The sequence below is a fragment of the Solenopsis invicta genome, chromosome 1, assembly GCF_016802725.1.
Source record: "Solenopsis invicta isolate M01_SB chromosome 1, UNIL_Sinv_3.0, whole genome shotgun sequence".
In the NCBI taxonomy this organism is placed as follows: Eukaryota; Metazoa; Arthropoda; class Insecta; order Hymenoptera; family Formicidae; genus Solenopsis; species Solenopsis invicta.
In genome coordinates, this window is record NC_052664.1 from 9,680,083 (window position 1) to 9,698,063 (window position 17,981).

Below are 17,981 nucleotides of genomic sequence, written 5' to 3' on the forward strand. Positions count from 1 at the left end.
TTGTACATCCAACCGTTTGCGAGTTATTTTTGAAAATCAAGTTTTTGGCATCTTTGATTTAATATGACGGTTTTTCCACACAACGTATCGATAGGGACTTTTGTGTTATTATTCGTTATGCCAAAATAAAACTCTCTTCAAAAATCCAGTTCTTTTGGAGTTTTTTCGCAGATTAATTAATTTTTAACTAAATTGATTGGACTAATGGAATCTCAATACTATAGTCACAATTGTCCTAGTAATGTATTGTTACCGGTCACAATTGTCAGGTACCGATTTGATTCTTCTTGAAATATGTTGTTTACAAAAATCTAAAAAAAAATACTATTTTTTATAGCGCAATTCAAGATTTAAGTGATGAAACAATCCTCAACAAAGCTAACACTTATGTTTGATTCCAATCAATTATTAACGAAACAGTGAGATGTAGAAAAAATATTTAGACAAAACTTTTATAGTTTTTCATATATTTCATTACTATGTATTTGAAAATCTAATATTTTTCAAAATATGTTGTGCTTGCGAATCAAGCTTTCACTCGAACATTTGCGCACTCCCGCAAGGAGGGAATAAAACGGACATGCGTAGAATTAAACTTTAATGCTTTAACTGTTATAAACGTAGGAATAACACAGAACGCGTCAAAATCATAGCCATATAAAATAGAATCAGCGTTCACCCATTCCAATATGTCTAAAGATGAAATTGACAGAACGGAGTGAGAGGCAAAATGTGGGGAATGCTGTCCTTTTCTGTTCTTTTCTGCGCGCGCATCATTGACAGAAATTCTTAGAAATAAAAGACAGCTAAAGAATCCGACGAAAAAGACTTCTCTGTATTTTGCCTCTCGCTCCGTTCTGTCAACTTCACATGTATATAGCTAATACTGGGTCTACCTTATATGTCTATGGTCAAAACATGATCATACAGATTGATGATTTGTCGTCAATTCTAATACAGTGACTATTGTATTTGATAAACGAGGGCATTCGTCAATCCAAAAAACTCGTTCCGCAATTACTTCAGAAACGCTGATTCAATTCAGTTTACTTATGGCTTAGCAATACAGGGTTGGGCATAACAGTCTTATTCATAACTTTGAGGGGATATTGTACTTCATTTCAAATAGGGCCGATATAAAAAAATACTTATTTTTTAGATTTTATGTTTAATAACTAGGGTTGGATAGTAACTAATAAAAGTTAAAAAGTATAGTTAAAAAGGTATATAAACAGTTAAAAAGTAAATAATAAAATTATAAATAACTTTTTATTTTGTCAATTTCATAATAAGTTAATTTTTAATTTTGATTAGTTATTTTTAAAACGAATAAATTTTGATTTATTAACTTTTTTCTAAAATTAACCCTCACCGTGTAACGTGTTTTTTTTTTGGCACCAGTTAACTGTAAAGAGGGCTTATTAATGTCCAGCATAGTTTTTTTAATGAATTAAGAAATTAAGTGATTTAGATAATATTAAAAAGTTAATGTAGGTTCCTTAACTAATATAAATGAAGAATTTATACATTATTTAACAAATTTATTTATTTAAATATTTTATTATTGCAACTACGTAAACCAAAATACGAGTATGGTAGTGATATGTTTAAAAATTATAACTTTGGAACAAATTAATGAAAAATAAACTAATATTGGAAAATAAAGTCTAAGACTCATATTTTAATAAAAAACAAGATCTAACAAGATCTAAATTTTTAAAAATTTAATTGCTTAAGTTTGGGACATAAAATCTTACAAATTTAAAACTTGTAAGAATAAACGTTTGTAATGAAAAAATAACATTTGTTTTTTAAAAGTTTATCTCTATTCAAAATAACGCAACATTATAACGCAGCAGTTTTATCGGAATAAAGTTTTTTTAAATAACATTTGTCAAAAATCAAATAAAGGAGTATACTATACAAGTTTTCAAGGATTTTGTTACCATTCGGTGATCGTTCCATTTCTACATTTTCTTGTGTATTTTTTTGTAAAAACCGAAAATTATCGTCAAAATAACGCCATTTAAGAAAAAATTACTATTTTGAAATAAAGTGAATGAATCATTATTTGTATCATCATGAAATCGTCAATTATGCTTCAATAATTTAGAAATTAATTTAAAATTAGATCAAATTGAGTAATAATGCATTGTAAACCGTTAATTGGATTACATTTTTCTTTGTAACATTTGTTTACAAGAAAATTAATAGTCTTATGACAAGAACTTGAAACTATGATTAAAAATCAATTACAGCTTTTCAATTAATTTTCTTTACGAATTATTTTATATTTCCAGATTCGATTTAATAATATTTAATAATATTTGATTATTAGCTTATAGTTTGCTCATAATCAAATCCTCATAATTAAGTTAATTAAGTAAACAATTAATTATTAATATTTTACAAAAAGTCTACTCCTACATTCATTTTTGTAAATGTACATACATAATTGTTGATTATAATTTTTATGCTATATTTCGTCGTACAATTTAAAAAATGTCCTATCGGGATTTGTATAACAATATTTATTTAAAAAATTGTTACAGCATATACTTTCATATCAATGGAAATGTAATTACGTGTCAAAGAATTTTGCGTTATCAACACATTTTTCATTGTGTATTGCCGAGTTGTGTGACATACATGTATCTTTTCTTTGAAGTTGGCTGTCTTGTAAATTATTGACTTCTCGTGAATTTTGACAATTTATTATAATTATTTTTAATATCCTGTAATATTTTTATATGATTATGACATGTATAATGCATTAATTTATATTTAAATATAATTCAATCAATAAAGCATTTCAATATCATCGCAATTACTTCAATGTAATAACAAGTTTACAAAAGTGCAAAAGCACCCATTGTACGTCATTGAGCGCGCAATTTTTAGACTACCTGATTCGCCTACTATAAATACCTCTCATTTGAGTGGTATTATAGCTTTGACATTTTTGTATTAGGATTTTTGTCTTATTTTTAAGTAAGGAATACGTTATTAAAATTTAAATTCTGGATTGTGGGATGGGACATCCTGTATGTAAATATATGTGTATATATGTTTACTTGTAAACATACTTAACAAACACGAAAAAAATCTTTTTTTTATGAATAGATTTGAAATTTTAACTGGTAGTAGACATTATTCAGACACATAACCACAAATTTTTGTTTTCAAATTTGATAGAAAATTTTAATTTTACAAGCCGCAGAAAGTTTCAAATTGTAATATCTCGGCTTTTATAAGACTTGCTACCTTTATATTTTCTTCATAGTTGTATTTTTATGCAAACTATCTTCTTGATTTATTTCAGGATTTTTTTTCCATGAGAATATTCTTAAATCTCCCAAACCGTTTTTTCGCCTTTTTTGGCTATTTTTTGTGGTTACTTTTGCTTATAAAGACTATTTTGTGGTTGCATCTAGGTAGCGATGTAACTTTCGACAAGAGCAACATGATGATAATAAAGAAAGATAATAATGCTGTGCTTTTGTCGTGTATTTGTTAAAAACATTAGATATATTATTGTCTTGTAGCCAAATAAAATGTCCAATGATTCATTTGTGTGTGCGCGCACGTGTGCATGTGTGATTGTGTTTGCGCGAGCGTGTGTAATGTAATAAATACACAAGAGTAAATTAATTTTTTTTATTTTTATACGGGCTATTATTGATATTAATAGAAATAATGGCCCGTATAGAAATAAAAAAAAAATAATTTATTTACTCCTTTTTATTTATTACATTACACACGCTCGTGCAAGCACACAGTCACACACGCACATGCGCGTACACACACGCAAATGGATCATTTTCGACATTTTATTTGGCTACAAGACAATAATTAATATATTTAATATTTTTAACAAATATACGACAAAAGCACAGCATTATTAACTTTTTTTATTATCATCATGTTGCTTTTATGTTGTCGAAAATGATTGATAAGACAAAATGTTTTCCACGAATAGAAGTCACCTTGTTGGCAACAGAATGAGCAACAGTTGCTCTCATGTTGTTGAATACGTATGACTGTGCGTTATGTTTTTAGCAAATACACAGCAACTAATTGAAAATTTATGCTCAGCATTAAGTTGCCTGATTTTGCAAAACATGCTTGGCTATCAGATCGGATTGAAATAGATTTAACAAGTAAGTACTAACGCCACCGCTGGGCGGCCACACCGCGGGGGATTTTTTTGTGAGTCGAGTGCGGCTACAGACGTTATATCTAAGCGCCATCGCGGCCAACTCCCCAGCTCATACTTCAGTGAGCTTTTAGGACCTGCTTGTTGTAACTTTGCGACGAATACTCGCTCTCATTCTTTTCAAATGTGACATGTGTGGAACGCTGTTTGCATAAAATTTTACATTTTTACATGTAAATAATTTGTATTGTTATTTAATCTTGTATATAAATGTTTAATTCAAATTTTTAATCTTTTTCAACGGAAAGGATACAAGACAAATTTTTTTTGTAAACTAAACATTTATTACGTTTACATTAATGTATTCCGTTTTAATAAATCTATCTGGATTCCGATCTTATTTTCAATCGATCTTAATACCTTACTTTGGTGCAGAAATCAATTTGGATTACTTTTTTTAATCGGTTTTAATCGCACATTTTCGGCAGGATGGTGACAATCCAGCAGAAACAAGAATTAACTTATTTATTTTTTATGTATTTGAAATAAATAAAAGTACAAAACATAAATTTAACCGTTTTCGACGGACGGAATCCGATAGCTCACCGGACGGTGCGATAGCTCACCAACCAATCACCTTGATTTATCTAACCTAACCAATGGAAAAACTCTAGGCATCTGCGAGTGGTGGTGTTATCGGTCTTGTGTGCAATTGGGATCCGCCCGCTCTTTATGTATAGCGATAAATCGTTGACAGCAAATACACAGGATATTGGCAGCAAAACGTGCTGAATTTGTGTGATGTCAAACCAAAGGCAAATAAGGCACACACCTTGTTCTAAATTTGCTAAAAACTAATGCCCTTTGTTTTTGGCAACATGGCAGCAACAACACAGACAGGTGGCTATCAGGGTAGCTTGAGAAATACCAAAAATTTACAGTTCAAATTAAATCCAGCTTTTAAAACAAGGGAGATTGTTTATTCACTGTCTACAATCTCATTATGAAATGATTTTTTAACAATTTTAAAAATTATTCGACCTGTACAAAATCAATATTGCAAAAGAGAATATGTCATATAAAGAACAATATGATTTATTTTTAAGATTACAAACAAGAAACGAGCTTAAAAGCTGTGTTAGCTATTATATGCAATGGTCAATGAACGAAAACGTTACCATTACCATTACCGACAAATATTTCCGTGACGTAATATTTCTTTGATATTACAGTAATATCACTTTTTCATTACAATATTACAATGAAATATACCAGAAATATCATTGAAATCTTACTGTGATATGACAGTAATATCAAAATGTCCGCGAAACCGCATCACAGTAATATTACTGTGATATTTTACAGTAATATTACTGTAATATTTTACAGTAATATTACTGTGATATTTTACAGTAATATTAATGTGATATTATACAATATTTTTGTGATGTTTATGTGGGTGAGTCGCAGTTGCGCATAGACCCGATCGGACACTACCAATCGCGTAATCTAATCTAACCCAACTAACGGAAATACTCTAAGCATCGGCCGCTATGATTGCTGATGTCCAATCGGATCTGTGCGTAATTGGGACACTCTCGTTTATGATATTTAAATAATATTGTAAGGAATTAAATAAATAGGGTACCGAAATTATGAAGAATATTAAGAATACTGAAAATATCAAAATTAAAGAGATAGTGACGTTGCATTAATAAGACATAAGAAACGTCATTTGACATTACCTTGTTTTTTAGGTCCTATTAAATATTGCAACGATGTCACTGGAATATTTTAATGTTATTATCAACGTGTAATATTTCAGTAATATTTCTGCGATATTTTATAGTAATATGTAATATTTTTGTGATATTGTAATATTACTGTGATACCACTGCAACATTACGTGCTGTGTTGGTAATTACACAGTATTAGTAATGTTTTCGTTCATTGACCACAATTAAAAAAAATTATTTACCAAAAAACACTTTTCAAGGTTATGGACAATAGGATTGAGCTTGAAAATTTAGGAAACTTAATGTTTTTTAATAACTGAAAGATGGGTCAAATTTCAGACAAATCTGTAATGGGGGGGCGGGGAATCTTTACCCTCCTTATTCAGCTAGAGCTTTTAATTATCTTTTAACTCTCAGTTTAATGCTTTAGTTTAACTTAACACTTCATTGCGTGTTATAGAAGATAAACGCTATAAATAGATTTACCCCACTCTTTCCTATACATATACAGGGTGACTCAAAATAACATATTGGTCCCTTTACTGGCATATTCGTAATTAAATTCTTTGGCAAAAATTCGTCCGGAGCTTAGTTTTCAAAAGAATTACTTAGAGTGTGACGGGTCAAATACAAGTGGTAGACAGGGGCAGCGCGACTCACTATTACACGCGGGTGTTTCCATGAGGTGCCTGCTGCGCTCAAATGACAACAGTACACGGAAAACACATTCCTATTTAAACTTTTTTTCTTCCTATTTCTCCTCTCTCTCTCTCTCTCTCTCTCTCTCTCTCTCTCTCTCTCTCTGTCACTTTGATTATGCTTAACTTAAACTTAACTTGTCAAATATCGATCTCTGTCATCCGACCGTCAAATATCGAGATTACTGTGAAATCTTTAAGTTTATATTATTATATAATGAATGTAATATGCTTGCGAATAATAAAATTTAATGCAAATGGAATTACTTGAATATCATTTGCAAGTTAAAAGAATTGCCGCGTTTTGATTTATGGCTTTAACCAATCGTTCGACATTCTTATAACAACATAACCAATAACATCCAGTCGACTGCTTGATATCGTCGAGTGAACACGTGTTGTGTGATCGTAACGTAAATACGTGTTTTTTCGAGTAATTTTAACGCGTCGAATGATTGTAGTGATCAGTAGTGATTAATAATAAGTAATAAAATCGATCGATCAATTCGTCGCGTCGTTCCGCGTTTATTGATCAAGTACAGAGTAAATAATGTAAATGTGATAAAATGTGAAACAACTTTGAGGGATAGACCCGGATAGAGGACAAATTTTAATTGAACTGTCGCATCGTGAAAACAATAAGTTGATCGCCGTGTGGGATGATGCGTGAGTAAACGTGTTTAAACTTGTTCGAACGCCCCTCCTCTTCCCTCTCTCTATCCTTTCTTCCCTTCTTGTGCGTTTAAAATGTGCTACTTTTAACTTGCAAATGATATTTAAGTAATTTCATTTGCATTAAATTTTATTATTCACGGGCATATTACATTCATTATAATAATGTAAACTTGAAGATTTCACAGTAATCCCGATATTTGACGGCCGGATGACAAAGATCGATATTTGACAAGTTAAGTGCATAGCTAAACATACAACAGACAAGCATAATTAAAGTGACAGAGAGAGAGAGAGAGAGATTGATTGATTGATTGATTGATTGATTGATTGATTGATTGGTTGATTGGACGTTTATTATTGTCCTAGGGTAAACCCTCTAAGGACAGGCAGAATATACAGATGATACAGATCAGAGAATAGTTCAACTTAAAACTAATAACAACAAATATAAAGATAATAATAGAGATACAAATAAAAACAATAATTAGAATAGAAATAAAAATGTGCTAAATAAAATGTTGAGCGCGAGCGAACAGTGAATATAATATACAGACATAATAGAAAAATAAACAGAACAAAAAATATAATATATATTTATATAATACAAACAGAAAGAAAAATTTATATGCTAAGCAAGTGAAAACGAGAACGAAAACGAGAAAAGTAAGAAAATAAGTAAAGTAAAGAAACATGATAATTTAATTAGACATAGTCTAGAACGCAGTTAGGCCTAGAAATGAGGAGCCTCACTATGAAGCAAAAGGTGGTGAAGATCACGCTTAAAGGCGCCAGTGGAAACAGCACCGCGGATGGGTGCGGGAAGTGAGTTCCAAAACGTAGATGCAGCTACGGAAAATAAGCGCTGGTAAGTTGATATGCGATTGGAAGGTACAGCAAAGTCGAGCGAAGAAGCCCTAGAAGTAGCGCGTGATCGGGCGCGAGGCACCAGACAGGATGCTAGATAGGAAGGTGTCCCGGTACTGCTGACAGAGTAGATCAGGCAGCTGAGGAGGTAAGATCTCCTGTTCTCCGCGCTCAGCCAACCGAGCTGGGGATAGAGATGGGAGACATGATCGATTCTACGGAAGTCAAAAATAAAGCGCACACAAGGATTTATAAGCCGTCTGAGCTTGAGACTTTGCTGACCAGTTAGATCAGTTAGGACAGCAGAACAATAATCAAAGAATGGGAAAATTAGAGAGGACACCAGTCGCACTCGTAAAAGGCGCGACAGGCAGTGCCTGTACTATTTCAGACGCCAGAGCACTCCATTTACCCGCTGGGAGGATGCCTTAACTTGCTCATTCTAGCTCAGCACGCTAGTAAAGGTCAAGCCGAAGTTGATTACGCGATCTGTATTTTCGATGGGTGTGCCATTAAGGCGATGCTGGACTGACGGTGAAACTCACTCGACGTCGGTATTTCAGATTATTGCAGATTTTTCTTCTACGAACTCGGGTCGCGCGTGAGGCAAAGAGTAAAAGGAGAAGGCTAACGCTCTTTGTCAAACGCACTCGTCTGTCCTTGTTTTTTTTACTTTAGCGCCTCTAATGCAGGATTTCTGAACTACCATGAACGCAATTTATGCTCTTTGCATCAATATATGTGAAAATTACATAAACAAATTTTATTCAGGCCTTTTTCTTATACTAGAACTTCTAGGATCATTCTGCAAGCGTCGTATTGTTCTTTCATTTTTTCTACTCGCCGTAAACTACTTATTTTATACATACCAAGTCTAAAACTTTTATATGGGGCACATGTTGTCACGAATCGGCTGCAAATGCCGATAATTAAACTATAATTTTTTAATCAACTTTCGTTTTTTGTATTGAATTATAGTTTCCGGCAAATATTTTTGTCACTACTTTAATCGTGTAAAAGGATTTCTAGATCAATAAAGCCAATTAAGAGAAAAGCCGGAATAAAAATAAGCACATATAAGTATATATATATATATGTTGTCCAGCATCGCCTTAAGCGTAAGGACTAAGACATAGTTGGCGTTGATGGCAGCAGAGAGAGAGAGAGAGAGAGAGAGAGAGAGAGAGAGAGAGAGAGAGAGAGAGAGAGAGAGAGAGAGAGTGAGAAGGGGGAGGAGGGGATGGTGGTAGGGAAGGAGGGAGGGAGGGAGAAAGACGGAGAGAGAAAGTTTAAATAGGAATGTATTGTCCGTGTACTGTTGTCAGTCATTTGAGAACAGCAGGCGACTCACGGAAACACCCGCGTGTAACAGTGAGTCGCGCCGCCCCTGTCTACCACTTGCATCCGACTTGTCATAAGTTAACTAATTCTTTTTATAATTTGGAAACTAAGCTCTGGACGAATTTTTACCAAACGAAAAATCGTCTCAAAATTTGATTACGAATATGCTAGTAACGGGACCAATATGTTATTTTGAATCACCCTGTATACAAGGTGTTTCCGTATAAGTGGTCTCTCCTTTTTATCTCGTAAACTAACAGAGATAGACTCAATAAAAATAATAAAATTATATTTGAACTAAACTCTAATGTGATTACAGTAGTCACTTAAAGAAATAATCTATGTTAAAGAACGGAGAGAACATGCATAATTTTTACATGGTAAACTGAATTTTTACTTGTTTTATTGGCCTCTTTTTGTTGTATTATTGGTAAACTGAATATTTCTACATAATAAAAGTTGTGACATTTTTTTTTAATGAGTACAATGATATACGACTTCAAAATCATTTTACAAATTATACAAATTATGTCTGTTTAAAGTTTCGTGGACAAATGTACTATCTTTTCAGTTTCAGTCTTGCAGTGGGGTTAACTTCTGATTCTTACTTTGGCGATTGACATGTAACATGTTGACATCTGATTATAAAGTCACAGTTAGAAGTTAGCCACACCGCAGAGCTGAAATTGAAAAAGTAGTATTCCCCCATGAAATTTTAAACCAACATGAGTTGTATAATTTGTAATATAATTTAATATATTATACATTGTTGTATTCATTAGAAAGAACGGTACAACTTTTATCATATAGAAATATTTATTTTATCATGCGAAAGTTATGTATGCCTGTTTTTTAACATAATTTATATAATTTCTTTAAGTGATCACTGTACTCACAATAGAATTTAGTTCAAACCGTATAATTTGATATTATTATTATTAGGTTTATCTCTATTAACAAATTCAAATAAGAAGGCCTATTTGGTCATAGCTAGATCTTAGTGCTTTTATATATACGTGTGATTTTATATATTTTCTCAAACTCAACCAAACTGCGCGCCGTTACTTTCGGTCATATAACACAGTTATGATCGAATAAGAGTTAGTAATATCACTTTTATTAAATTAAAATTAATTTAATAATACTTGATGCTTACTAGCATCTATATTAACCCTCCCCCCCTGAAAGACTATAAAGAATTTATTGCGAAAAATATCACCTCAGCCAGGGTTCGAACCTGGGACCTCCCGAATCTCCGGTACGGAGGAAAGGGTTAATATAGATGCTAGTAAGCATCAAGTATTATTAAATTAATTTTAATTTAATAAAAGTGATATTACTAACTCTTATTTGATCATAACTGTGTTATATGACCGAAAGTAACGGCACGCAGTTTGGTTGAGTCTGAGAAAGTATATAAAATCACACGTATATATAAAAGCACTAAGATCTAGCTATGACCATATAGGCCTTCTTATTTGAATTTGTATGTTAGACACATGTATCGGTCGAATATCTCTCTAGCTTATCTCTATTAATTTACGAAATAAAAGAAGTGGCCACTTATACGGAGTCGTTCTCTATATATTTAAATTGTTTTAAATAAAACTTTTATGAATTAATAAGTAAAGCCAGTGAGACGAGCAAAAAAATTTTTAGGTGTTTGTATAAAATATAAATTTATTAATATATTCGACATAAACATTTCGGCTCTACGGAGTCTTCTTCAGTGTGTGTGTGTGTGTGTGTGTGCGTGTGTGCGTGTGTGCGTGTGTGCGTGCGTGCGTGCGTGCGTGCGTGCGTGCGTGCGTGCGTGCGTGCGTGCGTGCGTGCGTGCGTGCGTGCGTGCGTGCGTGCGTGCGTGCGTGCGTGCGCGTGCGCGTGCGCGTGCGCGTGCGTGCGTGCGTGCGTGCTGCGTGCGCGTGCGCGTGCGCGTGCGCGTGCGTGCGTGCGTGCGTGGGCGTGCGCGTGCGCGTGCGCGTGTGTGTGTGTATAACACTCTTACATTAATGACGCAAAACACAAACAATTTTTTCAAGACGGCATGAAGTTCGAGTAAATAATTCGGCAATTAAAGTCTATAATTTTCTTAATTGCTTTGTCATTTCCTAATCCGCGATACAAATCGTGTTCAAATGTTCGACGACCATTTGCTTCTCATTATATTACTCATGCAATTTGTTCGATTCTTGATCATCAAGACTTTAGAGAAAAAAATATATTTATGAGCGTTTTTTTAAGCCGTATTAATTGAAAAAATTTTTTTCATGCACATAATTAGAACTTACAGTTCGTCGTTATAGTCGTTATATAACATATTCAACTCTGGTCACTTGTAACTTACACAACATATAGATCTTTACTGATCGGCGCGACGAGAGAGACTGATTACTTTTGATGCAAAACTTTTATGGTTTTTTATATACTTTATTACTGTGTATTTTAAAATTACCAACCCTGTTAATCACATATTTTAAAAAGAAGTGAATTTGTTCCAGACACTCCGGTTTTAACATGAATTTTAAAACAATGATTATTTAACAGATTATATGTATATGACTTTTAAAGCAATTATTTTTTGTATCGGCGCACAATCAATATTTAACGAAAAATATTACTTAAAAAAAAATGCTTATTTGAATAAGTGCGCAAACGTTTTGACGTTATACCTTATATACTTTCATTTGATTGACTGAAGTTGCTGTGACTTTTACATTACTGTAGAATTACATTAATATACGTCTCATTTTACGCGTTTCTCGAGCATAATCCGAATATTGTGAGTTTTTTAGTTTTATCCCATATTAACATAATATACAATAATGCATAAGAAAAATCAGTATTGATGGGTTTTTATTTTTACATTCATACAAGATATAACGTCTTGGCCGATAAGGATGCATCATCAGATTGACGTTAGGAATTTTTTGATGAAATATATTTCGTGTTTAAATAATATATAATTCAAAAATTATTAATTTTAGAAAAAATATTAAAAGCGGATTGTGATTGGGCTCTTGTTAGTAGATTTGTATGTATGATGTACTTAAAAATGGAAATTAGTACCAGCAATTTTTTTATCAACATGAGATTGATTATTTAATGTTGATGATTTTTTAAATTTATTATGAAGAATTAGACAAATATTGAATTAATAAAAAAATTTCTTTTGTCATAAGTATACATACTCTAGTTAATATAATTTATAATATTTTTCTAATACAATCTATAAGTATCCATTTTTTATTATAAAAATTATATATTTTATATAGCACATATCTGACATTGGTGTGACTAGATATATGTATATTAGTGTATATTTATTTTCCTTTTTAATTATTACTTTTTTTGAAAGAAACTAAATAATGCTATGTTTGATTATATTTGTTAGAATTTACAATATAACTTTTAGTAGGTCAAATAATGATTTTCTTCTTTTTAGTAACTACAGTAGATGAAAATCGTCCAAATACAGCATTATCGAGTGACAACAGTTACCTGCTTAAGAATGCGGAATGCGAGAGGGAATTGAAAGCTCTAAGACAATCCAGTAAGGAATTGAAATTGGATAATGAAGAACTGAGACGTCGTATGGGTGCTTTGGAGAGATTGTCAGAAGAAAATGCGAGATTAATGCGCATAAAGGAGGAATCGGATATAATAAGATCTCGTTTGAATGCCGCGGAAGACGATATTGCGAGTCTTTTAGAAGAGAAGAGACTCTTACACGAAACTATTTCGGAGCTGCGAAATCAAAGACTGGAAGACGGTCCTGGAGGTAGTAATAGAGCTTCATGGTCTATTAAAAGATAGCACACCAGTTGTTTTGATTGCTCCAAATGTTGTAGTTCTAATAAGTCTTAATTATTTATAGTTTCTATAAATAATTACGCAAAAAACATTTTTTACTTTAGGCTGTCTCTATGTAGAGCAAAGAGACTTGGTTTATTTAAATAGAATGTTTATTGTGTTAATGCTATAATTTTTAGCTTTATACGTTTTCAACTTTACGAATTAATAAGGATTAAAATGAGTTTCATTTTTTTGAAACACTATAAAATCTATAACTATTTCTTAAGATATCTTATTCTCGTCTGCCGTAATTATGCTAGTAACTGCCGTTTAGGTCTTTTGCTTATAATGTAAAACACAATGATAAGAATCATATAGATGCGCATACAACGTATGCAAACTTAAATGAAAAATATCAATTTTCTTACCGTGATTTAATACAAGGCGATAATGAACTATAATATTAATCTGTGTTTTCTGTATTTTACTGCAAAATTAGTAATTTATCGTACGAATTTTTGATAAGTGATAATTCGCTTGTGTATCGACTCTTTATGAATAATGTGATTGAAAGTTGTGTATGATCGTATTTATTGTATTATGCATTATTTTGGTATAATCGTGTATGTATAGATAAGTAATAAATATTTTGTTATTTATCTATATATACATACTTATACAGTATACATATCCTTCCGAAAACAAAGTAATAGTCTTAAAATATGATAAAAATGTAGATAAATCATGTAAACAATTTGTTTAGAGTTGGTTTAGTATCTATGTTAATAAATGTGGTTTTTCTCATTTTTTTGCATTTTAAGACGGAAATTGAAATCTATTTGAACAGTACTTGCATATTTGCATGTGTGTGCAATATATTCAAAGTATACTTGTCTCAGGATTTTAGGAAGATGTATATGTACATGTACGGAATAAGCAAGTGCAATAGTCAATCCATTATAATTTAAATATATCGAGATTGATTTTACAATTGATTATATTTTTATATTTTGTTTTCCACGGACATTACGGTTTGTAAGAGCATACTGCAAAGCACGATGATTTAACAGATGATTGTAATTTAATAATATATGATAGTTGAGCCTATGGATAGATTAAAAATGGGAATTGTGTGATCTAGTGGTATTATATCATATAATTTTATATTGACTGATTTAATTATTCATCGAATGAAATTTATAAATAATAATAGTTACGTGATTTGAAACGCGTTTCAATAAGACTGTATAAAATTCGGAGATATTGGTCTACAGTAGTCGCTCTAGAATCTCTCAGATAATTTATATGAAAGTCAGAAACGAAATTGATTTGGTGAATTTTTAAAGGAAGCGAATTGTAATATGATGGATTACAAATAATGATCTTTTTACTACATCTTTTTTGGTTTACACTTAATCCTGATAATAGCTTCCTTAGAGTTTTATTTCGATAGATTTAATTTCTATAACGGATTGCTGGTCAATCCTACATAAATGGAAGGTATTTTTTTAGTGCGACGAATACAAGATGTAATTAAAATTTGTTTTCTAATGTAAATTTCTGCTCTTAATATACATATTTCATGTATTGTAGATATACCATTTAGATAGATTTCCATTTAGATGAGACTTTGAACGGTGCGTTCTCTCGGCAAATATTTTCTAATAAACAAATACAAATATCGTGATCATGTATCTATGTGGTGATGTAATTGCTTAGAAAGTGCAATAAGATGTAGTTATGTATAATATTTAACTAATGAACGCAATGACTGAAAAAAGCGTAAAGAAGGTAGGCTTAGAAAGATAGAGAGAAATAGAGAGAGAGAGAGAGAGAGAGAGAAGTGAAAGGTAATGGTTGAAATTTTTGTTATTTTCAGATATACAGATAAGCTTTTTATAATGCACATATCATACCTATAATGAAGGATTTGCTTATATGTACAATACATTTATATGGTCTGATAACGTTTTATATTGCAGGAATAATTTTCCTTGCAGTTTAATTGTATCAATGTCTTTTTATCATTCAAGTCTGAGTTAGATCAACTTCCTAAAGTTTGCTCATAGTTCTTTTCTTGGTGAATTAATTATTTTACGAAACATGTTTGGTATTAATTAATATTAAATGGTATTAATTAATATTAACACCGAAAATGTTTTTATTCTATATTAGAATATTACACTAAAGTCATGTCTGTTTTTAATCATTAGAGTTGTACAATAAATATCTATATCTTACATACATTTTTATGTAATATAATTTTAGTATTATTTTTTAATATATAATTTTTTATATTATATATTTTGCAAATATAAATAAAGAATTTTTTATTTCTTTCTTCCATTTTTTTAAAGGTTTTAGTAATATATACCCAATATATATATTTAAAAAAAACGAAAAGACTTATAATCTTCTAGAGATATCGAGGGAAAACATTCTATAATCTTATTATCCAATTAGCCGCAATGTAATGTGCTATGTAGTTGTATATTGAATATAATTGTTTCTAACGGTGCAAAGCTTGAATTCTTCCTTTTTATATATTTTAAGTTCTTATTTATATTACATATATAACACATTTTGTTATATTACTAATTACCTATTACATTACATACAAATTTTAGGAAGTTGAAGATGAATAAATCGTATAAGAAAATCGATAATATTATACTTTGGTAGAATACCTTTATAATTTATAATTATTTAGGTTTTTCAATATTTACATAGTTCAATATTTAGACGATTTATAATTACTTTAGATAGTTATTATTCTTATAAAACTTTTATATTGTTATCCGATTTTAGACATTGTTAATTTTATTTTGGCCATGTGTATTGGATTGATAACATGTTTTACCATTGTCAATGGGCAAGAGTTTTGGAGGCGCATTTAATTCCACTTACATAACTTTGTATTAGTTAATCTAGTTAGTAAGTACCAAAAAGATGTTGCATATATAAATACATATATACATATATACATATATACATATATATATATATATATATATATATATATATATATATATTGTATATATAAAGAAGGGAGAACAGTCATGCCATTTAGTGCATGAGCGACGGTCCCATTTCGTAAATTCATATCGTATATCAACGGTCATGTGACACATTGTCCGAAGTAACGATGCAGCCATAGTTTACGAAATGAACCTATTTTATATATTAGCAGAAATATAGTATATATATTTGAAAATATCGTCATTTCCAAATATCAAAGTGCTAAAGATTCGAAGAGTGGGTTGTGCGATTTCAACATTCATTTATGCGGAGAGAGCACAAATGAATCAACGTATGCTTTGCCACGTTCGCTTTCTCCGTAGCTTTTGTTGTGAAACGTTACAGTTACTAGATAATTTTAATAGGATAAATGACATTGAGGATATGCCAATATGTTCAGTGTAACACCTGAATTATTATAGCTTGATTTTAATATAGTAAATGTAGTATACTTTGTCGAAATATATTATTTTATCAACTGTATATTTCAGCAATGTTAAAATAAAATTTTATTATGTAATCAATATTGATATAATACGTGGAAAAATAAAATATGTAACATGAAAACTTGGTTATACACGGTGTCCCAGAAATGGGAAACCTACCGCTTTGAGAATATAGAGGGGATAAAAATGAACAAAAAAGCCATACCATTTTGCGATATTTGCTATAATTATCGAGTTATAAAATAAAACGTCTGTGCCAAATGTATTAATTACATTATTTTATATGATTTGTTGTTTAAAAGAAACATGCAAAAAAGGTCTTCAACCAATGTGTTATTGTCCTGTGCCATTTATGTGTAAAAATAATACACTTGGATTTACAATACATCGACGCGAGTTTACGCTGTAACTCCAAGTATACAATTTTTACGCACATTAACACGTCAAAAAAGGACACTTCGGCAAAAATGTTACGTAAAGCGATAAAGTCGAGAAAATCTCGAAGCATAAGTTAAAATATCGCAACAAAAACCAAGTGGAAAGGTAAGGCAAACGTATTGTAACATTTAGCATATGTTTGGCACAGTGTTCTGATTAATTACGTCGTTTAATATATTTAATTACATTAAGACGTATTTAGTTGTGCTATCCAGCAAACGGAAATAGATTGAAATGAATTTGAATGATTATTGCCAAATCCAAATTCTTAATTTTTTTTAAATCCATTTTAATCCAATTAAAGCTTAAAAATCTACTTTAATTCGTGAAGTGAGATTGAAACTACGGGATTCCTATACTGTCAATCTAAAAAAGATTACGTGGATTACATCAGTCTATTGTAATACATGAAACGGAATGATTCCTGTTTTTTCAATTCAAAAAAACTTACACGGCTCATGCAATTCATTTTAATCATTTATGACATAAAAGTAAAATTACATTATTGCTATTTTTCCAATGCAAAAATCGTTCGAGAGACTCAAATCTAATTTTTGTCCATAATACAGGATTAAAAGAAAAAATTGAGTTTTATTCTTTTCAATCAAAAGAAAATTTGGGGATCATAAATGTATTTTTTAATTTGTAATACTTGATTGAAACGAAATTATTCCAACAGTACACAAATTTAAAATTTTCTTGTGAATTATAAAATAGTAAATGTAAAATTTTTATTTTTCTAAACATTAAAACAAACCTTCAAAAATTAGAAATCAATGAAACATATAAATGCATATTAATGTCTACTTTATTATTA

General features: G+C 30.8%; 1 protein-coding gene across 5 annotated transcripts in view; it reads left to right on the forward strand.

Moving 5' to 3' along the window:
- The window catches only part of LOC105204464 (UHRF1-binding protein 1-like), a 47,540-nt gene extending 30,734 nt beyond the window's left edge, over positions 1-16,806 (forward strand). For 4 of the 5 annotated variants that reach the window (XM_026141279.2, XM_011173547.3, XM_026141278.2 and 1 more), the window contains one exon: positions 12,913-16,806. In XM_026141279.2, coding sequence (XP_025997064.1) covers positions 12,913-13,283 — 371 coding nt within the window. In that variant the 3' untranslated portion in view covers positions 13,284-16,806. The remainder of the gene's footprint in view (positions 1-12,912) is intronic. The other variant, XM_026141280.2, reaches the window with a different exon arrangement.
- The last annotated feature ends 1,175 nt before the right edge of the window (positions 16,807-17,981 follow it).